Below are 24648 nucleotides of genomic sequence, written 5' to 3' on the forward strand. Positions count from 1 at the left end.
TAAACAATTTTTGCTTAGATGGCATTATATCATCATTCTCTTTGCCTTGTCCCTACGCCGGGTCGGCTTCCCTAATTGCATTTCACCACACGATTCTATCCTGGGTCATATCAATATTAATCCCCTTTACCGACATGTCCTACCTAATCGTCTCCCCCCGCGTCTTCTTTGGTCTTCCTCTCCTACTCCTTCCAGGAATCTGAACTTCAGATACTCTTCGTATTGGATGATTAACGTCTCGACGTTGAACATGACCAAACCATCTCAACCTATGCTCTCTCATTTTGGCATCAATTGGTGCCACACCTAGACTTCCCCTAATATACTCATTTTTAATTTTATCCTTTCTTGTCACTCCACTCATCCATCTAAGCATTCTCATCTCCGCCACATGTATTAGTTGTTCCTCTTTCTTTTTCACTGCCCAACATCCAGTTCCGTACATCATAGCCGGTCTTATGGCTGTTTTATAGAATTTTCCTTTCAGCTTCATTGAAACTTTTCTGTCACACAAGACACCACTCGCTTCCTTCCACTTCATCCATCCAGCCCTAATTCTACTGCATGCATCTCCATCTATTTCTCCATTACTCTGTAATACCGATCCCAGGTACTTAAAACTATTGATTTTTACAATCAGTTCACCATCCAAAGATACCATTTTATTTTTAGTAACTCCATCTTTAAATGAACATTCCAAATACTCTGTCTTTGTCCTACTAAGCTTTAAATCTTTCTCCTCCAGAGCTCGTGTCTAGAGTTGTACAAGTTTGACTTGAATGTTTGAACTTGACTTGAGTTTGACTTAATTTCAAGTCAAACTCAAGTCAATCCTTCTGGCAATTAATTCAAGTCAAGTCAAACTGGTCAATGGTTACAGGTTTGAAAATTCAAACTGTTTGTCAAACTAGTTTGAAAGAGTTTGAAAATTAATTTATTTAGTAGATATACTTTTCTTCGAGATAAAAATGTTAAGTAATTTTTCAGGAACGCAACTCATAAACATTGGCAATATTATTTTAAAGTCTTCTACTTTAAAATGTAAAATATATGTCTGAATTGCCGATATAAATGAGTCAGATTAAATAAATTATTAGAAAAATTTTTTAATAAGCAACAAAATTTTTGTTTAGTTTAATAATATTTTGTATTTTGACAACGACACCGGATTTGGGCATCGAAAGTTTTTGAAATGTGGTGCCTACGTCGAATGCATAGAATATCATGGATGGACAGAGTCAGAAAGGAGGAAGTACTAAGAAGAGCGGGTTTACAGGATAATGAACTTTTTAATTATGTTAAAAGTAAGAAGACTACATACTTGGGGCACATATTACGAGGAGAACGATACACTTTTCAGTAACTGATACTCGACGGAAAGATAGAGGGTAAGAGAGGACTGGGACGTAAAAACATGTCATGGCTGCGTAATCGCCAATGGACAGGAACCCACAGCTATCAAATGCTTCGCAGTGCTGCTAAAAACAGAATTATGTAATCCTGACTATCTAACATTTTACCTGACAAGACAATGTACGATGGACGCCTATGCAGAAATGCACAGCATCTTAAGAAGAAGAAGAAATATGAATTAATAATTGCCAGACATTTTATATTTGCCAGATAATTTTATATTTAATTAAATTTTATATTTTTAATTTTATCATTAAATATATATTTCATAATTCATTTGTTACTTTCTTAAGTTGAAATTTTGAACAAGTACTTAAGACTTGCATAGGCATAGGAGTCACCTGTTGCAAGAAAGCGGAGGGTTAGCAGCATTATTTCTTTAGCAGTAATTGCTTTTTTGAAATTTGTATCATTTTTAGAAATGCTAGGTCCAATCAAATTCAACAAAATCTCCAAATCTTCCATAGACATTCTACAGAAATTTGTAACTTGGAATAAATTGTCAGTCATTAAATCCCTTAAAAAGGCATCACCTCGCCCTTTTTTCCCTTTCGTAACAAACTCGAACACCACACTATCTTCTTCCATTTTTTTCGGCAAGTCCTGCAATAACTATAAAACTAGCAGCGCTAACGATTATAATATCTTCATCTGTATCCGACATTGGTTCGCTTCAATGTAAATGGTCCTACCACAACATAGTAAATATAAGATACACAGCATAGTAAATATAAGTATATATTAGATTAGAATATATTAGATTTTATTATGCTGTGTATAATTAGATTTTATTATGCTGTGGTCCTACTTTGTAGCGAACGAAGAACCAAGCGAACACCTACGAATTCGTTCCTTCGTTCGTTCGTTCGTGTTCGCTTTGATTTAAATGCACCTTCAGATGTTTTAAAGAACTAATTCTACTATGTCATTTTTATTTTTTATTTTTACCTAATGTGCACTTTGCAATTTTCATTGTTTTGGAATCGCCTGCCGGAACATTAAATAAATCAGTATACCTAAATATTTATTTTTCTTGTTAATTAATTCTGCTTCGTCTACAGATTTTTTCTCTTAATTTTTGCAGTGGGTAAATTTTCAAAATCAGACTCACTTTGTTCTGGTACGTATTCTAAGCCGAAAAAAGTTCAGGCTCAGACATTATTGCACAAAGCACACCTTTCAAAACTAACTTACAACAAACAAGCAAAGCATATGCTTCTAAATATGAATATAACCTATGTATAACTAATTTGCGGAGTAGCATAGTACAGGTTCAGATCTGTCCAAATAAGTCAAAACAAAAGGTGGTGTGCTGTCAATTAGAATTAAAAATAAACACGTTGCACAATATAATATTCAAACTTCAAACTGTTTGAAGAAGTTTGATTTCAAGTCAAACCTAAATATATCGAAATCAAGTCAAGTCAAACTTTTTTACAAAAAAAGTTTGGTTTTCAAGTCAAGTCAAGTTTGTTGAGTAAAATCAAACTAGTTTGACTTGATGCATCTCTACTCGTGTCCACTGTTCCAGTTTTTGTTCTAAGTCTCTTTCACTATTTCCTACTAACACGACATCATCAGCATACATTAAGCACCATGGAATGCTACCCTGTAGTTTCACTGTTATCTGGTCCAAAACTAATGAGAATAAATAAGGACTAAGCACCGAGCCTTGGTGCAATCCTACTTTCACCTGAAATTTATCAGTCTCTCCCACACCTGTCATAACACTAGTCGTTACTCCCTCATACATATCCCTCCCTTAGATGGCATTATACCGGCTGAATAAAAGCGATGTATTTTCTCCTAACTTAAAAAATAATTCTATGGAAAAATTGAAAAGCTGATTTTGTTTCATAGTCCTTAGTCCTTTCGTATTATCCCGGAGGCATCACTAAGATTTTGTTTTTTGAATTACCTATCCGAATATAATAATAATAAGATTGGAATGGCCCAAATCTCAATCCTATTGAACATTTATGGGATGCATTGAAAATAGCTATTCTCCATCATTCTAGGCCTCCAGAAAAATTGGCAGGGTAAAGGAGGGTAAGAGTACGCAGTTAGTTTATTTTGGGTTGTAACTTGGGAGAAGAAAGACAACAATACCATATTTGTTGAATATCGATCTTTATTTATTAAGTAACAATAAAATCATTTTTTATTATGTTTAAACAAAAAAACATCACTGTAAAAAAATATTTTGGAAAAGTGTCATTTGCGTACTTTTGAGTTCCAGGGAGGCTAAAAGTAAGAATGAGTTAGGGTAAAAGTACGCACTAGTTAAGAGTCTTACAATGGTCGAAAACGAAAGGTCCGCTTCCTTCATAGGCTAAAAGGCCTCATGCCACCATTCTGCACATATTCCACATTGAATCCAATGTTGTCATTAAAAAATGTCTGTCCACATCCTGGGCACTCAACAGTTTCTTCTTATTCACGGTTTGAGCTGGTAGATGGTTTGGGTTGCTCAATATCAAAAGTTAGTTTAGTTTTGACGTTTGAAGCTTTCTTTTTGGTTTCTTTGTCACTATCTTTTATATTTTTCCTTTTGATCCGCTTTTCCATTTTTGAAATCTTTAGACTGCGTACTTTTAGACTCATGTGACATGATTCAAAGAATGGCCGCTACGTGTCTACACTAAACAGACTCTTCTCTTTAACTCCACTCATTAGATAGCTAATGGTATGGTCTTTGCCTTAATATTAATACAAAATATGCCTACCACTGTTAAGTAACCTTAAACTATTACATTTTAGAGTAAAAATATTACATTCCGAAGGTGAAAAAGAACAATTTACCTTGTAAAATCCAAAGATAGAGTGTTAGGTGGATGACAATATGGCCGGTTGTTCTCCAGTTGAAAGCTCACTAAAACGTGATATCACGAAATTCCTGCAGTGATGAAAAGTGTTTAAAAATTCCCTGCGTACTTTTAGCCGACCGCGTACTCTTACCTTCCTTTACCTTACAGTTAAGGTTGGCGCTGGTAGAGAAATATCGGGGTATTCCTCAGTCAAGGATAACAAATCTTATTTATTCAATTCCAAACAGATTGTGAGCAGTCGTTGCTGCGAGAGGTGGACATACTCGCTATTGAATTGTTTTGTTGTGTTGTTAATTTTGTTTTGGTCTGTTAATTTTAGTGCGTTTGATATGTTTAATTAAATAAATCTTCAATACAGTGTTTTCATTTACAGCTTTTACAGGAAAAGAGATATTCGGATAATTCAAAAAAGAAAATCTTACGGATGCCTTTGAGATAATACGAAAGGACCATGAAAAAAAATGAGCCCTTTAATTTTTTTAAAATACAACGTTTCCATTCACCTCCGTATAATGTCATTGTATGAAAACTGCAGAAAATGTGAAAACTAACTTGAGAAAAAAATTGATTTTAAAATAATATGGTTCCACAAGCTATGCGCAAAATCGCTTAACTTAAAATTGGTGTTCTTTAGGATTTGGTAAACTTGCAGACCCAAGGGTGACTACTTAATTCATTTTTGCTCCTTTTCAATGGACTCCTTCCATGGAATTCGCGATGCACGTGGGACGGTACCGTCAAAAATCACGAAAGGTTCGGAATTCGGAGTTGTTTCACCGTTGAAGCCTGAAAGCGAAGTCGTAGAGTCGTACCTCCTGTCCTAAAGGTACTCAACGAAGCATGTCCATTTGTATATAATGCGCAAAGTAAAGCGAATTTTGTGCTTGTGGATGAGTAAAAATTGATATTGAGCATTTATGTAAATTAGAAGACACATAAGGTTATTCCGCGCATCATTTTTAAAAAGGGCAGAAAACAACCACTAAATGTAATTATTAAATTATTTAAAACTTATTCTACCCAAAATAAATAAATATTAGAATGATAGTCAATATAAAATAAAGAAATAAGAATTCCCGAACAGTCATATAATCAAAAATTTTTAGTTACCGGAATAATAACAAACGAAAATATGAGTACAAATAATAACGTTATAAATTCTCAAACTTAATCAAAGATTTTTAGTGATGGAATTTTGTGCCGGGGAGTGTAGTTTTAATTCAGATATACAGGGTGTTTCATATGGAAACGGAAATACTTGAATGGTGAATAGAGATCACTGAGGCGGTTCTAGATATTTTTCGATGATGTTTTATCGATTTTGTCCATTTCTTTCTGGACCCAAAACTTTAGAACCACCTTGTATATTTTTTTGATATTTGGTACACGTATGTCTCATTTAGAACCCAAACCACCCAACTACCAACCACGAAAAAAATGCAGGTCGGATTTAAAAAATATAAATTCATTGTAACCTTGAAACAACACCCTGTATATTGAAATTTTCAAAATACGTTCATCATGATCATATATTTGGTTTCCAGATCACAAAACTTGAATAAAATATTAAATTACACGACAGACATTTAACAAAAAATATATATGACACACTTCTCCAAGAACGCACTAAAATGGGTCATCTTTGATGTCTCGAATTTTCTAAACCTGTTGTACGATTTTAGTGATTTTTTTGATAAGTTATCGCTTTATCCTTTAACAATATTGCTGTAATAATATGGTTGATAGACAGGTAAATGGTCTTTTTATACCGGGTGTACCAATCAAACTGGGTTTTTTTCTCAATTTTCACAACACCCTGTGGAATATTCTATCATTTATAAAATACTTAAATTAAAACCCAACTATATCCTCATGTTTTCTTAACATTTTGTTTTTTTTTATTTATTCGCTTATGTTGGATGATAAAAAAGTTAGGTATTTTAACAACTAGCCTTGTTTTTCGTCAATACAGAGTGTTTTTAAATAAGTATGGCAAACTTTGAGGGATTTTAAGGGGACATGAGAAAATAATGACATTTTGCTTTATAAACGTATGTCCGAAAATGCTTCGTTTCCGAGATGGGGGGTGTTAAAATTTAACTTACAAACTGACGATTTATTTATTGCTCTAAAACCGGTTAAGATATACAAATGAAATTTAGTGAGTTTTAAGAGGTAGTTATTGCGCATTATTAATATATAATTAGGAACTTAAAATTCACCATTGGCGCGCATACGGGTAATATAACCCGTTTGTGCGCCAATGGTGAACATAAAATTCTTAATTGTATCAAAATTATGCATAATTACTACCTCTTAAAAGTCACCAAAGTTCATTTGCATATCTCAACCGGTTTTAGAGCAAAAAATTTCAACACCCTCTATCTCGGAAACGAAGCATATGCGGACATACCTTTATAAAGCAAACTGTCATTTTTTTTTCATGTAGAATTACCCCTTAAAATTTGCCATACTTATTTAAAAACGTCCTGTATTGATGAAAAAAAGGCTAGTTGTTAAAGTACCTAACTTTTTTTATTACCCAACACAAGCGAATGAATCAAAAAACAGAAAGTTAATAAATCATGAGGCTATAGTTGGGTTTTAATTTCAGTATTTTATAAATGCTAGAATATTTCACAGGGTGACGCAAACTTTGAGAAAAAAACACAATTTGATTGGTACACCCGGTATAAAATGACAATTTACCTGCTTAGCAACAATATTATTATAGCGATATTGTTAAAGAATAAGGCTATCATATGTTAAAGAAATCACTTAAATCAGACAACAGGTTTAGGAAATTCGAGACATTAAAATGACCAATTTTTAAGGTGCTGCGTTAGTTTCTTGGAGAAGTGTAGTTTCAGAAATGTATTTACTGTAGAACTACTAGATGATGTAAGTAATTGAAATATTAATCGTCCAAAGAAATGAGATTTTGAAATCAGGCTACGGTTAATGAAGTTAACAGATGAGGCTAAAAGTGAATACAAAGATATTGTACATATTCATTATTTTACAGTTACAATTAGGTGTAATGAAAATTACATTTTTAATTAACTACTGTTTGAAGTTTTCGTTCTCAAAAACAAAAAAATATTCTCAAAAAATTCACAGAATTTTTTATTGACAATTTTATTTACTTTTTATTAGACGTTTCGGGAGAATATCCATGCCTTTTTCAAGAAATATTACTGACTAAAAAACAATTTCTCAAATTATATGTGATTTTAAGAAGAGCGTGGACTTACACCAAGCATGCAAAAAATACACAAATAAACGACACAATAAAAACAATGTTAAAACATAGGAACAGACACACTAAGTCATATCGTTTCTATATATGTATACAGTGATAAGCTCGGTAATATCCGGCAAAATAGCTCAAAAGATGGAAAACATAATACATTGCGAAACAAAAAGAGATGAAACTAGTGGAGGTGAAAATTATCGTTATAAACGTCTAAAATAACATTATATTACATAGTTTCCCACCTTTAGGCGTATCAAAGGCAGAGGTGTATGAAAACTGTCACTGTGACAGTAGAATTTTATAAAATACTTCTGTCACAGACGTCTAAAGGTGGTAAACTATGTAAAGTAATGTTAATTTATACGTTTATAACGATAATTTCCACCTCCACTAGTTTTATCTCTTTTTATTTCGCAATGTATTATGTTTTGAGCTATTTTGCCGGGTATTAGCGTGCTCATCACTGTATATTTAATTTTAGATTGAATTATTTTGAATTATTTTGAATTATTTTTTTTCTTCAGGTACAAAGATGGTGAAAGAAGTAAGAGCTTTAGGAAGCCCATGTGGAAGTAAGTAATGAATTCTATTATTTTGAATTTTATTTCATTTTATGTGGTTTAAGAGTATAGGTGCAAATATTTTACGGCTATCCCTACTTTTTTCCTTCTTTACACGGCAAATTATGTGTAGTAAAATTCTCACTGGTATGAATATGTAGATACAATGTACATAAACATTACTTGACAATGACATTGTCACCATTAACTTAGAGATGACTTTTGAATGTTCTTGGATAACTGTTACTTGTATAATCGCTTAAATGATTAATTCAGTTACTTAATTAATATGATTATTTCATTCATAGGAGATTCTGAACAATAGAAAGCTACAGACATGCAAATTAAGGTGATAATTTTTGATAATCTCCCGTCGTTAAGCATATTACGTCAGGTGCCCTTCGTTGCTACGAAAAAATACATTCAGTGACATTAATGACAAATGTTTTAAAAATTATAAAAGTGATGACTTTCAACCGTCAAATACATATTTATAACAACTGTGTGTTTAATTTCACTAATTGGTACTTACATATATAAATTACAATAAAATTTTGGTTTTGAACAGTTTTATTCATGAAATAATCGCAACAAATTGCACTCGAACTCTAAATTAATATAGAATTTTTGCCCTCGTGATACTTTGACATAATGGGACATAAAACTGCCAAAGTGACACTCGGGAAAAATTCAATAATTTTAGAGCTCTTGTGCAATTACTACTGATAATTTTGTTACTAACTATGTATGTATTCAGTGTCAATAATAATTTATATACTATGCAAGAAAAACTAATACTTAATCGAGAAAAGAGGAAAAGTGATAAAGTTATTTTTTTTAATAATATATTGTTACTATGGAACTCTTACATAAATTTTGAACATCTTTAACAACAAAATACTTGGATAATAAAATATATCCTGGTGTATTCTCTGCTTGGCTCTTCCATGAATAATAAACAATAAATAACTTTTTATTAATTTCACGTCTTAAATCAATTACATATCAAATACACTATCAATATTATTTAAAAAATAACTCAAAATATTCCTGAAGCCGTGTCAAATATCTAAAATTGTCACTGTCTTGTCAGCACATACTGTTCGACTGAGTACGTTGTATGACAAAGATAGCGAATGTTCGATTTGGAAAATATTACCACGGACAAGGTGTTCATTTTTTTCGAATCCTGAAAAAACTAATAAATATTTTTGAAAAATTTAAACGCAGAATGAAGGACTAAATTATTACCGAGGGCCGAAAGTCCCTTAGAATAAATAAAAAGTTTCTTTTGAATGAGATATTTGAAATTAAAAGTCACACTAAATGTTCTCTTAGTTTTTCACCCCTGTCACTTCTTACAATAAACATTATAGAAGTTTTCAGGGACTTTTGACCCTTGGTAATAACGTAATATTTCATTTTGCGTTTAAATTTTTCAAAAATACTTATTAGTTTTCTCAGGATTCGACAAAAATGAATCCCGTTTAAATAGCACTGGAGTCGAAAGTTTGTACTGATACCCTTAAGAACAAGCAGAACTTTTTATCAATACATACTATTTTTTCCTAAATAATAAACAATTTTCTCCTCTTGAGCACTTGATTCTTGAATATAATGTATACTGCTGTTTAACTTATAAACAAGAAATTCGGAGTTTTTTACTTACTGGACGTATTTATTGTATAAATTAATTTAAATTATTACATATTAATGATTAAATGAATTAAATTTAATAAACTATAAATCACAATTTTACGCTTTGATATATTGATATTAGATTATGTTCTTTACAGAGGTCATGTCAGCAAGATATGTCTTAGCTATTCTGGGATCTGTTGGCCTGGGCATAATATATGGTCTTAAAGTTAATCTCCACGTTGCTATAGTTAGTATGGTGAAGCATGGTCCTTCGAACTCCACTCAAAATCAAAATGTTACTAATAATCTGACTAGGCCAGCCGAAACATGTGGAGAAGAAGATATTACCAATAGTACCACAATCACAGCAGAGGTAAGTTACCATCATCATGGCATCTATATACACTCCTAGCAGAGTGATTGCCTCGCGTTTTGGGCTCTTCGGATGAATTTTGATGAGTTTTCCAATTGGTTGTGTGACTTGGCATCTTCTACAATTTTTCTCCATTCGTTCCTGTTTTTGCTTGTGGTTACCCATTCTCTAAATCCCATCTTCTTAAGGTCCTCGACTATCTGGTGCTCCCATCTGGTTTTTGGTCTACCTCGTGGTCTGCCTGATACCGGCCTCTATTTGGTAATTTTCTTGATAACGGCTTCTGGATTTCTCCTTTCTATATGTCCCATCCATCTAAGTCTCTGTGCCTTGATAAATCTGACGACGTCTTCTCCTTTCAAAAGTTCTCTTACCTACTTCGTGGTTCATGAGTTTTCTTAATTCATTATTACCTAAATTCCGTGGGCCTGCTAGCTATCCTCCGAATTATTTTCCTCCCTAGTATCCTCACTCTTTCTTCCTCTTTCTGTGTCAGACACATTACTTCAGCCATATATAATTACTGGTCTAATTGCTGCTCTGTATTTGTATTTTCTCACAAGAAAGTATATTTTCGAATATAACCGACCAACTAAATGTGAGTACTCAGAGAAACTACTAGATTCAATAAGAAAAAGAGACACATCTTGATATATTTACTTCGTCTTCTTCTTGTGTCTCCTTCTCCTACTGAAAGTTTATTCTCATCATAGCTATCTACTGAACTGCAATTATACCAAACTTAAAGGTTTCTCAACCTAGATGGGCGCAGTTCCCAAAGGCCTTACAAGAAGAAAAAAAGGTTTCTCAACCAGAACCTCCTTTGACCAATGTTTCTCTTAACTTTGATCTTTCCTTGCGTGGTAATGGTGGTAAGTCTGCATTTCATGCTAATCACCCCCTAGTAATATGTCCCAGTTATTTCAGTTTTCTCACATTAATTGTTTGAATGACTTAATAGTCTTTTTGTAGTCGTCTCAGCGCAGCACAAAAGCTTGACCTAAAGTTCGAATTATTGGAGCATCCACCGTATTCACCAGATTTGGCACCTAGTGACTTCCATCTGTTCCAATTCTCAAAACAATTCATGCGTGGAAAGCGTTTTTCTCCCTCTCAGATTTCCAGTTCAAGGAGGGAATTCATAAAATAAAATTGTGTTTTTCTTATTAAACTGTAAAACTTATTGAAAAGTTATTCATGACGTTCTCGACTATTCGAGTGATGTAGAGACATATCAATGTTATGATAAAGTTCAGAAAGGAACTTCGTTAAAATATGTGCGCACTTGATTCACTTCAAACCTATGTTTTTACTATTTCCGTGTGTTATGACTAGGGAGCGGATTTTATGCTAAATGCATATTGCATGCATATTTCGCATATTTGAGAACTTTACTAAATGTTGCATATTTTTAAAGAAACATGCATATTTTGTGCCTTTTAAAAAACATTTAAGTCCAAAAGAATTTTAAATTCGACACAATAGCTATTTGTATAACAAGGGAGGAAAGTGCTACTTTTCCTCCCGAGAATGAAGTTTATTGCTCGACGCGTAGCGGAGAGCAGTAATCATTCAAGGCAGGAAAAGGCACTTTACTCCCATGTTATACATATGGTTTTTCCACCTTCCTCAAATATCAAGTAATTTTTTCATTTTTACTTAATTTATTTATGTAACTAACCAACAAAATTTATTAGAACTAAAACCAACAAGTAGGTACATTATAACTGTCAACTGTCAAATATAAGTCAAATTATTAATGTAAACATTATTAAATCAGAATAACAATTTACTGTTTTTTACCATTCTGCAAAATACAGAGTGTTTTTAAATTAACGTTAAAATCTATAGATACTTACGTAATAGAAAATATATATTGTACAGGGCGTCAATAAGTTATATTTCATGAATGAAATACCATGACGTCACTTTTACTTTTTCTCCCTAGGGAGGAAAAGTAAAAGTGACGTCATTCATGAAATATAACTTATTGACGCCCTGTACAATATCTATTTGCTATTACGTAAGTATCTATACATTTTAACGTTTATTTATAAAACACCCAGTATTTTGCAGAATGGTAAAAAACAGTAAATTGTTATTTTGATTTAACAATGTTTACATTAATAATTTGACTTATATTTGACAGTTGACAGTTATATTGTACCTACTTGTTAGTTTTAATTTTAATAAATTTTGTTGGTTAGTTACATAAATAAATTAAGTAAAAATGAAAAATGACTTGTTATTAATTTGAGGAAGGTGGAAAAACCATATGTATAACATGGGACTAAAGTGCCTTTTCCTCCCTTGAATGATTACTGCCCTTCGCTACGCGTCGGGCAGTAAACTTCATTCTCGGGAGGAAAAGTAGCACTTTCCTCCCTTGTTATACAAATAGCTATTTCCGCATAGGCTGTTCTATTAATTCGAGAACTACCTGAAGAGAGACGGCTCATTCACTGCCTTTTCATTTTTTCTTAGAAAATACCCGATCTTTACACAAAGTATGTACTTATAGTTCTTATAGTACGCCGTTATAAAATGATTGTAGGATGTTGAAATGATGAAGGATGGTTTACCAGGAAATCCGAATTTTATTTACTTTTATTATATTTAGTACAATTTGTATCCCAATTTAGTAGGTAACCTATAATTCTGGTGATTCTTTTAAATCCCCTATTGTTAAGAGAATTTACACCTTTAACCATAGTTTTACGATTTTCTAACGGAAATTGAAATATTCATGCTTTAGATCAGATCCCGTCTTTAAACGGCTTTAAAACTTTGGAGGACATCTGCGAAATTTTTAATGGAAATTTTTAAATTAATTTTGGTGCAGAATTTTCGGCTTTAACAAGTTATTTTAAATACGCCCCAATTACTTCTGTTGATGTTGAAAGGAGTTTTTCAAGTTATAAAAATATTTTATCAGATCAAAGAAAATGTTTCCTGGTAAAAAATTTGAAAAACACATTGCAGTGAATTATAATCGAAGATATATAATATGGTGATATTGTTATTTTATTTTAAATAAGTAACTATTGGTATCAGTTTTTGTAAAAAATGTGAATAAATTGCATATATAAAAAATAATGATTTTATTTGAAAGATAATAAATAAGACTGCCGCCCCCTATAAAAGGACCCCCTAGAATAGAATAGAACAGAAAATTTGTGGTTTCTCGAAATGCGCATTTTTTGAATTTTTGTGCATATCTTGCGCATATTTCGTAATTTTTTACTGCATATATATGCGCATATTTCATCAAAATTGATCGCATATAAATCCGCTCCCTAGTATGACCAATATTTTAACATTGGTAGCAATACAAATTTTTAGTGAGTCATTGGTCTTGCTCATGAATATCCACCTGTTAAGAAACACCCACTTTTTTTAGACTTTACTTTCTTGTTACTGAATAAAATTATTATAACATTAGCAGAAGAACAACAGGGTTTTAGGTCGGGAAGATCATTCACCGACGCTATATTTATAATGGGTAGGTTCAAGAGAAATCATTAGAATACAAAAACAAACATACTTACATATGTTTCGTGGATCTTAAGAAGGCGTTTAACAGGGTCAAAGTAAAGGACGTTATCCATTTATTGTCTAGGAATAATTAAAACGACCGAAAATATCTACCAAAACAACACAATAAAAGTAAAAGTAGATGAAGAACTACTGACCCAATTGAAGCTCACAATGGGATAAGACAGGGAGACTACCTGAGTCCTCTATTGTTTAACCTGATTATGGATGAAATAATAAAAAAGTAAGAACAAAAAAATAATACCAAATGAAAGAAAAGCAACTTAAAATAATCTGCTATGCAGCCGACGCAATAGATACTAATCTCTCAAAGTGAAGATTAGTCCGTTCTTTAACGGCAAAATATTGCAAAACCTCTATATTTTAAAGAACCGCTTGGATTGGCATGAAATTTGGCATAAACATAGCTAACAAGTCAAAGAAAAAAAGTGATATTGTGCCGATATGTGCTTTTGCCCTGGGGGTGGTTTTCACCCCCTCTTGTGGATGAAAAAATATTCGTCCAAAGTAAGTCCGGAAATGGATAAACTTACTAATTTTAAGTAACTTTTGTTCTATAGAGTTTTTTCACTAAGTCAATACTTTTCGAGTTATTTGCCAGTAAATATGTTCATTTTTTCAACAAAATAACCACGCTTTTAGACGGTTTTGCGCAAATAACTTAAATAGTAAGTATTTTGTCGAAAAAAAAAATTTTTAGTAAAAATATAGCCTGTAAACAAGTTAAAAAAATGGTGTATATATCACATCTCTATACCTAGTAGAAGCAGAGTTATAGCTAATGAAAAATAGGTTCATATTCGTCAAATTCAAAATGGAATACTTTAACGTGAAATAACCAAAAATGAAGCACATTTCGGGGAAAACTTATTACAATTTATTTAAAGTGTTTAAAAAAGGCTTCATTTTTGTCTTATAAAAAAATTTCTAGTATCAAAAGTAAACAAGTTACGCTCAAAATAAAGTTAGTCCCTTTTTTTGCTAAAAAAATCGGGAAAATCACCTCCTAATTAGTATCTCAAATGAACTTAATTGTTACGACTTCACAAGTTTTTTGACTCGTGCATGTATTGTTTATGTAATCTGTAAGTTTCATCGGTTCAAAGTCATTATTTCTGAAACGGCTGTAAAGGGGTTGAACGAGTCACTGATCGCGAATTTATGCAAATTTAGAAACACCAAATCTTAATCAATTTTTGTCTAACAGAAAAACAAAAAATACATGATATTCAGAAATGCAATGCTGACTTTTTTTGTTTTTCGAGATTTTTGGTATCTCTAACAATTTTTAAGTTATTTTGAAAAAAAGCATATTTTTCAAAATTATAATTTTTAAAAATTTTAATTTAAAACCAATTTTTTTTTTAAATAAGCACTTTGAATCGATGAAACTTACAGATCATATAAACACAACATAAGTAAAATAATTTGTGGAGCGGTAACGATTAATTTCATTTAAGTTGCTAATTAGGAGGTGGTTTTCCCGATCTTTTTTTCCAAAACAAAAGGGACCAACTTTATTTTGAGCGTAACTTGCATAAATTTAATGCTAGAAACTTCCTATAAAAACAGAAATAAAGCTTTTTTAAACATTTACAAAAGTTATAATGGGGTTTCCACAAAAAGTGCTTAGTTTTTTGGATATTTCACGTCGAAATATTCTATTTGAAATTTGGGGAATATGAATATATTTTTCATTGGCCATAACTCTGGTTCTACAAGGTCCAGTGACCTAACGCGTACATAATTCTTTTTACTTTTTTACAGCCTATATTTTTGTTAAGAACGTTTTTTTCGACAAAATACTCAATTTTCGAGTTATTGGCGAAAAACCTTCTAAAAATGTGGTTATTTTGTTGAAAAATGAACATATTCACTAGCAAATAACTAGAAAAGTGTTGACTTGGCGAAAAAGCTCTATAGAACAAAAGTTACTTAAAATTAGTCACTTTACTCATTTCCGGACTTATTTTGGACATATATTTTTTCACCCCCAAGAGGGGATTAAAGTCACCCCCAGGGCAAAAGCTCACATCGGCACAATATCACTTTTTTCTTTGACATGTAAGCTATGCGTATGCCAAATTTCATGTCAATCCAAGCGGTTTTTTAAATTTAGAGCAAAAACCGTGAAAGAATGTACTAATAGATGATTTACAACGTATGCTGTACCAATTTAATATAACCGCTAGAAAATTTAACATGTTAATTTCCCCAAAAAAAGACTAAATGCATAGTTATAACAGCAAATCTAATAAAGTGTAAATTTGAGCTGGAGAGTCAAATAATAGAACAAGTCATGGAGTTTAAATATCTAGGCATCACACTATGCAGCTACGGAAAGCTCGAAACAAAAGTGAAAGATCAAGTGAATAAAGCAAATAGAGCCGCAGGTTGCCTGAATGAAACAATATGGAGAAATAAAAATATCGGAAAAGAAGTGAAAGGCAGAATTTACAAAACAGTCATCAGACCAATAATGATATACGCGGCAGAAACACGACCTGGTACAGAAAGGACAAAAATAATGCTAGAAACATCAGAGATGAAAACACTTCGAAAAATCGATGGTAAGACACTTTGAGATAGAGCTAGAAGTGCAGATATACGACGGAGATGCAAGGTGGACAACATTAATAACTGTGTGAAAAACAGAAGAGTAGAATGGAACGACCACATAAGCCGAATAACAGCAAATAGAGTAGTAAGGACGGCGAGAGACGGTTCCTCAATAGGAAGACGATCAGTGGGAAGACCACGAAAAAGGTGGAATGACAACCTACTGGAGGCTCATTGAAAAACACATTTCTACACAAAAAGAAGAAGAATAAGAAGAAGAAGACTTTCTTGTTTTTATCTACTGGTGTAATCCAATATATAAAAATAAGTAGCTAAAATTCACAATAATTGAATTGTCACCATTTAACACAGTTTTATCGTATTTCTTGCGCTTATTTAAGTAATAATCAAAGCCATCTGTCGTTACAAAATCACTGCACAAAACGTTAAAAATAGAAAATAATCTAATTGACATCAATTGACATTGCCCCAAAATTTATGACCGTAAATCAATATGGTGTCAATGGATATTGTCACGTAACCTACATTATATTTGCAACAGTCGTTTTGCTAATTTTATCAAAGAAAAATCTCTCACAAGGAAATGATATACAAATATACGAGGCGCGGCATTAGTACGAAAAAGTCTAATTACTCATTTGACGTAAAAGAGATACGAAAAAAAAAGTGGCACAGTAGACTAGCGGCAAGCTTTATACTGTTTTCTCTATTTTTAAATTTTAAATGATATTTTTAAAACTATATAATATATAAATTCGGGTTCAAAACGGCCTCCGACGTTGTCCGATACCGTGTTGCCAATATCTTGTATCATTACAGTTTTCATCTTCTAATCCTCGTACACTCATTGATCGTCTTACTCCTTGTATCCATGTCGTTCTTGGCCTTCCTCTTTTCCTGTTTTCTGTAGGTATCCATTTCATAATTTTCTTTGGCAGTCTTTCCTCCCCCACTCTCTGAACATGTCCGTACTACGTTAACTGTTTCTTCTCAATGCATTCTACAACCGTTTCCTGTAAATTCATTCCTCGTTTTACTTCCTCATTTCTAACCCGGTCCAATCTCGATGTTCTACTTGCTCTTCTTAGGGCGTCCATCTCAGTAGCTTCTATTTTTCGTTTTTGGTGTTCCTTTATTCTCCATGTTTCGCATCCGTATACCAATGTGCTCTTAATCATGGTGTTGTATATTCTCATTTTTCTTTGTTTCCCTATCTCGGTACTCCACAAAACTCCGTTCAATGATTTAATTATCGTTCTTGCTTTATTTATTCTGCTCTTAATTTCTGCATCGTCAGTACCTTCCTTGTTGAAATTAATTCCCAAATACTTATATTTATCACAGCTAGTTATTTTCTGATTATTGTCCAATATCATATCGGTTGAATCCTCACCTAGGCATAAATATTGTGTTTTTTCTACATTCATCTACAGTCCCCATTTTTCGTATTCTTCCAAATATATTCTTCCATATATTCCAAATCTTCTTTATGGTTTGCACATATTATCTGATCGTCAGCAAACTGAAGGGTGTACAGGCAGGTGTTGTCGTCGATTTGGATGCCCATTCCACTGCATTTTCTTTTCCATATTCCAAATCTTAAACAGACTCGGTGATATGCAACATCCTTGTCGTAGACCTTTGTTGACTTCAAATAAACCTGTTATTTTTTTTCCTAATTTTACTGCAGATTTCATGTCACTGTATGGACAGCTTTTATGAGAGTAAAGTTAATGGGTGCGTTCGGACGACCATAGCAGCTGGCGGTCAGCAGAAATCGGCTGAGTGGTTGTATCCAGCCGTGATAGGGAAAGCTTAGCAAATCTCTCAGCGGCTGGCTTCCAGCGGTGACGTCTGACAGCTACTGCTGGCTCAGCTGTCCAGCCGCTGTGGTCGTCCGAACGCACCCAATGTTTGAGTTTTGCAGTACTTTCCACAGTTTCGGTATCGGTATATTGTCATATGCTTTTTGCAAATCTATAAAAACTAGGTGTATTGGCCTATTCCGTTCTAATTTTTTTTTCGATGATTTGTTTTAACGAAAATACATTATCCGTACAGGACCTTCCAGTTTAGTTTTAAAACTGAATAAAGTAATTTTATTAAAAATAGACTTTATTGTTTTCATTCTGGTGGGATGTGGAATAGCATTAAGTTGTTTTATATGCCATTAGAGTGAAAACTTAGTCTTTTTGCTAGCAGTTGCCGCTAGGGCATCTATGCCATTTCGTTCGTTGCAATCCGGGACTGCACGCTGGGGTTTGTTTTGGTTGGATCAGGGAGAGCAGCATATGTGCCTCCTGATGAGAGACTAATAAGTTTCGAAACCGGTAGAGGTGCTTGCTGCACTCTCTGATTGGACTAGAATATGGTTCGGCTGTATTTTCGTTTTACAACGAAATTGAAAATGGTTATTCATTTTTGATTTAGGTACATTTACTCTGATTGGAGTATGAAGGGAACCATTCTCGTTGGAACTTTACCGAGCTGAGCAGATGGGACGTGAATTGTAAATTGTAGAATTCCCTCATCTTCCTTAGTCTCAGCATCCGTATGGCTTGCAAATTGTAGAAACCTCGGAGGTGTAACCAGAGAAGGTTCCCATTGTTTTCATTCTGGTGGGATGTAGAATAGCATTATGTTGTTTTATATGCCATTAGAGTGAAAACTTAGCCTTTTTGCTAGCAGTTGCCGCTAGGGCATCTATGCCATTTCGTTCGTTGCAATCGGGACTGCACGCTGGGGTTTGTTTTGGTTGGATCAGGGAGAGCAGCATATGTGCCTCCTGATGAGAGACTAATAAGTTTCGAAACCGGTAGAGGTGCTTGCTGCACTCTCTGATTGGACTAGAATATGGTTCGGCTGTATTTTCGTTTTGCAACGAAATTGAAAATGGTTATTCATTTTTAGTAATTTTATTATTTAAATGTTATTCTTTTTTACAATCATAGATTTACAATAGTATATAGTTACAAAATAACTCTGATTTATTCAAGTTATTATAAATTTTTGATTGAAGAATAGATGCATTTAGAGAAAAAGTCATACAACGCCAGTGTTTGGAAAAATATTTAACTAAATATTAAACAATTTTTCCAAACATTCTCCCCTCTAAAAACGAACGTTTTTAAGAACAGGTGAAAGTAGAAGTGTAGGATGAACATAAAAATAAATAACACAAGAATAAGGTAAGGATGATTATATGTATTGCTTTGCAAATAAGCCACTGGCATATTTTGATCACAGGACATTGTTGGATGCCATCTGAATCAAATTAACAAAGCGTACAACGCCGTGAGTTAAGAAGAATAGCGTCACATATTGTCGTCCTTGCAGGAAGTAAAGAAATAAGGTCTGCGATGAAGCGAGCACTAAGGAATTTTTCGACCTACTCAACCAGGGAGACTGTAAGATAATACCGTTGGCCATTTTTCCCATAAGAATAATTATATGGGGTGCGAGGGACGGAAAGGAAAAGGAGTGGTGAACATGTAACAACTGACAAACCACGACTAGCAAAATCTGCGCGATTTGGCTAGATCATAGCGTAGGTTGCTAATTGGTATGTCGTCCACGTTAATGCCTAATTCCTTGCCTTCTAATGCTTCCGCGAATATATTTTCTACATATAAATAAAAAAGTATCGGAGAGAGTATGCAGCCTTGGCGGACACCCTTCCGGATTTCTCATTCACTCGTATATTGGTCTTGATCAATCCTCATCTTTGCCACTTGGTTCCAGTATAGATTCCAGTATTGTTGTCCAAGATTATTAATATAAAGAAATATTTAATTTTGGTGCACAGGTTTGGTCGAAACTTGGAATGAGTATTTGCTGAGTTTTCTTAAATGGAGCACATTGTATTTAGACCAGAGCGGATCTGTTTTGAGGTGGATGTGAGAGGTGGCATTCGGATTTTTGCAGATAAAATTAGGTGACAACTTCAGTAATTATAATTGACTTATGCTCCTTCTCAAATTTGCCCGTAACATTAATAAAAAAATTTAAATATTTAGAAATTTCTAAAAATATCGATTTTTTCAACTTTCATTGCTTATAACTTTAAAACGATTCATTTAGGAACAAAGTCGCACGGAAATAAAATAAAGATAATTGAATTTTGTATGATATACAACTGGTTTAAATTGTCTTAAATTATTACCCTTTCTGCAAAATAGTCATAAATACAAAATAAGGGGTCAAAACAAGCCTGTGTTTATTCAATATTTGGTTGCACTTAGAACCTTCGTAATTCGCTTAGCAAATTCTTACAACATACTTAATCCGTCCACCAAATTTCATTAAAATCGACATAATAAATTTTGCATAATAATTTTGCAATCTAATTTTTTTTTAAAGTTCAAATTTTTTAAAAACTTTCTGAACAAAAGTAGACCATTTAGAAGTTTGCTATTTTTTTTCATATCAAGAGGCGCTGTACCTATCTAATACACTTTACAGAATTAAAATCGGATTATTTAAGCGGCCTCAGCACTGTTGTAAAGTTATAAACAATTTTTTGGCTTATAAACAAATACAGTGAGGACGTTTGAGTTGGAATAAATTCATTTTCTCGAGAATGGGAGACTCTGGAGATAAATCCCGAAACAGGTCGATTTTTATATTTAAATTATAATTTTTTAGCATATATATCATACTAGTGACGTCATCCATCTGGGTGTGATGACGTAATCGATGATTTTTTAAAGGTTATTATATTAATATTTATATTTATTATTTAATAATTTATACATAAGTTTAATAATTTAAGACATTTTTAACCGGACGAATATGATACAAAATTCAATTATCTTCATTTTATTTCCCCACGACTTTTTTTCATAATGAATCGTTTTAAAGTTATAAGCAAAGCAAGTAGAAAAAAATCGATGTTTTTCGAAATTTTTATATATTTTAATTTTTTTATTATTGTTCCGGGCATATTTAAGAAGGAGCATAAGTCAATTATTATTATTGAAGCTGTCACCTAACTTTATATGCAAAAATCCGAATGCCACCTCGCACATCCAATTATAGACGTTTTTTCACAGATATGCCCCGGTCTAATTTTAGTATTGTAATAAAATAATATTCTATGGTACTTTTTAGTATTTCAGAAGCATCTTGTATACCTAATGGCTTAGGTGAAATCTTATAAGTTGACTGAAAATATTCAATCAAAAATGGTTTAAAAAACATAACTGATCTTGAAATTGTTAATATTGAATGAGATATTGGCAATACACTTACCATTTTTATACTTTTTTGTGTTTGTTGTAGCAAGGGCCTTTTGATTGGTCCACATCCGTCCAAGGTCTTTTACTGAGCGCCTATTTCTGGGGCTATATAGTAGCTCAAATACCCGGCGGCAGAATAGCCGAACTCTTCAGTGCAAAATGGGTGATGTTCTTTTCCGTTGCCATCAATGCAGTGTGTACACTTCTTACCCCTGTCATGGCCAATCTACACTTTGGTGCTTTGATTGCGATGCGAATTGGTGAAGGTATAGGAGGAGGAGTGACCTTTCCATCCATGCACGTGATGTTGGCGCACTGGGCTCCTCCGAATGAAAGAAGTGTCATGAGCAGTATTGTCTATGCTGGAACAGCTTTGGGTACAGTCGTAAGTACTAAATTCATAATATATTTTATACGTGCGAGATATGAAGGCAAATTTACAAGTTTTAATGATTTTGAAATACATTTTGTTTAAATTTTTGATATCTTTTTATCATTTATTGCATTATATTTTTTAAATTTCTCTAGATTCCAGGAGCTTTTCCTTTTTTTCTGTTTTGTTCACTATTTAATATTTTAGTTTTGTCAAAATAATAGTTATTTATGTACCAAGTCAGTAAGTGACTCTTTATCGAACGAGTTTGATATTACGAGAAGAGCGAGCATAGCGAGCGAGGCGAATAACAGACGAGTTCGATAAGGAGTCTTTACTGACGTGGTGCATACAAAATTTTATCGCCAACATATATTTTTTAAATATAATGTCGTCCGAACCACTGGGGTTATAAACGACAACAATGGAAAAACATATTAAAAATAAAAAGAGATTGTAATTATAGATTAAGTATATACATATTATTATGTAGGTACTAACAAAAAGTATACCTGAAAAATTTGTGACACAATTAAATGTCTGTTATTCCTATTTCCGGTAAAAACTGAATGACATTAAGTGCGTTCGCGGGTGCCTGTCGGCGACTAGTCGGCGACAAATTAGCAGCAAAGCGCATGCGCACTTTAAAATGATATAAATAATATCGTTAATAGATAAATATACAAGGTATATTTACCTAGTATAATTTAATAATTAATTATTAATATTAATTAAAAGTAAATATACCTTGTATATTTATCTATTATCGGTATTATTTATATTAAGTGAGGTTAGAAATTGTCGGCGACAATTTGTCAACTGTACCCGCGAACGCACCTTATATTGATATTTGTATTGTCTCTAAGAAGCTCAGATATGTCCCTGGGAAGGTTGAGTTTACTTCTCGTTTGTTGGTATATTTTTTGACAATCGGTTAAGATATTTTTTATTGATATAAAATAATATTTGCCAACATAATTTGATATTGGTTTTAACACTTACTTGCAATTTACAATTTAAGAACTTTTTAAATTTTAGACGTCATAATAATTTCATGACAGTGATGACAGTTAACTTGCAAGATGGCCGCTTTCGATTTTTATTCGATAGTTATCAATATTGAATAATTACTAAATCGGTAAAGTTTTAATTTATTTTATATCAATATAATTACAAAATACTACAGAATTTCACTTTTTGACATAAATTTAATTAAAAATATCGCAAATTGCGTAGGTACAATATTTTTAATAATTAAAGTAAATAAATTGTAAGTCCACTCAAATACTCGCCATTCGATTACTGCCATCGACCACTTACATTCAATCTCGGTTAATTTGATTAATCGCGGCAGGTAAAGTAAAATTTTTCTTTCAGTACAATAAAGTATTACGTTACTGCCGCAAATGAGGGCAAATGAGTACAATAATGAATGAGTTTAGTGACGGTTGGCGATAAAATATATTATTTCTTTTCGTTTCCCTGTTTGTAAGGAGTGCTGAGTATTTTGTCGTAGTTGTGAGAACGTATTCTTGAGTTAAGTAGCTGACTGGTTTGTTTAATATATAGTATGACAATGTCTCGTAATGGCTAGTAATAATTTTATCTATTTTTAGGTATTCATGTTGATATCTGGAATAATTGCGGGAAACATAGGCTGGGAAGCGGTTTTTTACATAGAAGGAGGGATTAGTATCTTGTGGTTGCTTCTATGGGGTGTATTTATAGCTGATACCCCAAAAAGTCAAAGGTTTATTTCGGAAGATGAACGGAAATTCATAGAATCATCACTGAATCATGGATCAGAATCAAAACAAGAGGTAAAGTTTTTATTCTCTAATGAGATATTTTATTACAATATTTTCCAGTATATAGGTTACATTATAAAATACTTCTTCTTCTTAAAGTTCCATCTCCTATCGGAGGTTGGATATCATAATCGCTATGGTCACTTTGTTGGCTGCTGCTCTGAACAGTTGTAATGAACTACAGTTAAACCATTCTCTAAGGTTCCTCAGCCAGGAGATGCGTCTCCTTCCTATGCTTCTTCTTCCTTGGATCCTTTAATAACTCTCAGCAACTCATATTTTTCTCCTCTGGTAATTTACAGTACTGAATAAAATACAGTACAGTATAAAACTGAAATGGAAGACTAAATATCTCGTTATAAGCCGACCTCATTATATCAGACAACAATAACATTGTGCATGTGCATACATATAAATATTTAGTTTTCTAAGACATTAACTTACTATAATGAAGCCATTCCAAGCAATATAAGATGCTAAATATTGTTTAATGGCGCTTTTGAAAAAGAGTCGGTGGATAAACAGAAAGAAGTTGACAGGCGGGTTATTACATCGATAAACATAGAAATTTTAGGCATTTCGGTATACAGGCAGCTGGGGTATTTATTTATAGCTGTCATTGCGAAAAAAACAGGTAAAGAAACATGTTCTTCGATTTCATTTTCACAGCAGCTGGGGTATTTATTTATAGCCATCACTGCGAAAAAAAGGTAAAGAAATATGTTCTTCGATTTCATTTTCACTCGTTTTAACCAAATATGCCTCGTTGTAGAGGATTATAGTTCAATAAGAATTTCATGGGACACGGGACACCTAATGTACAGGTGAGTCCCTGAATCTTTAACCGTGCGTCACCATTTATAGCATACGAAATAAGTCGATGATAAGTCGGAAATTGAAATAAACGCAACAGCAAGTGACAGTAAGTGACTTGCTGTTGCGTTTAGTAAATTTCAATTTCCGACTTATCATCGACTTATTTCGTATGCTTTAAATGACGACGCACGGGTAAAGATTCAGGGAC

The 24648-nt window shown here is 32.9% G+C and overlaps 1 protein-coding gene across 3 annotated transcripts in view; it reads left to right on the top strand.

Annotated features, from left to right (window-relative positions):
* The window catches only part of LOC126889846 (sialin), an 84852-nt gene that overhangs the window by 47842 nt on the left and 12362 nt on the right, over positions 1-24648 (top strand). For 2 of the 3 annotated variants that reach the window (XM_050658530.1, XM_050658532.1), the window contains exons 2-5: positions 8022-8069; positions 9854-10071; positions 21487-21828; positions 23433-23636. In XM_050658530.1, coding sequence (XP_050514487.1) covers positions 8030-8069; positions 9854-10071; positions 21487-21828; positions 23433-23636 — 804 coding nt within the window. In that variant the 5' untranslated portion in view covers positions 8022-8029. The remainder of the gene's footprint in view (positions 1-8021; positions 8070-9853; positions 10072-21486; positions 21829-23432; positions 23637-24648) is intronic. The other variant, XM_050658531.1, reaches the window with a different exon arrangement.

This window comes from Diabrotica virgifera, chromosome 8 (genome assembly GCF_917563875.1).
Source record: "Diabrotica virgifera virgifera chromosome 8, PGI_DIABVI_V3a".
NCBI lineage: Eukaryota > Metazoa > Arthropoda > Insecta > Coleoptera > Chrysomelidae > Diabrotica > Diabrotica virgifera.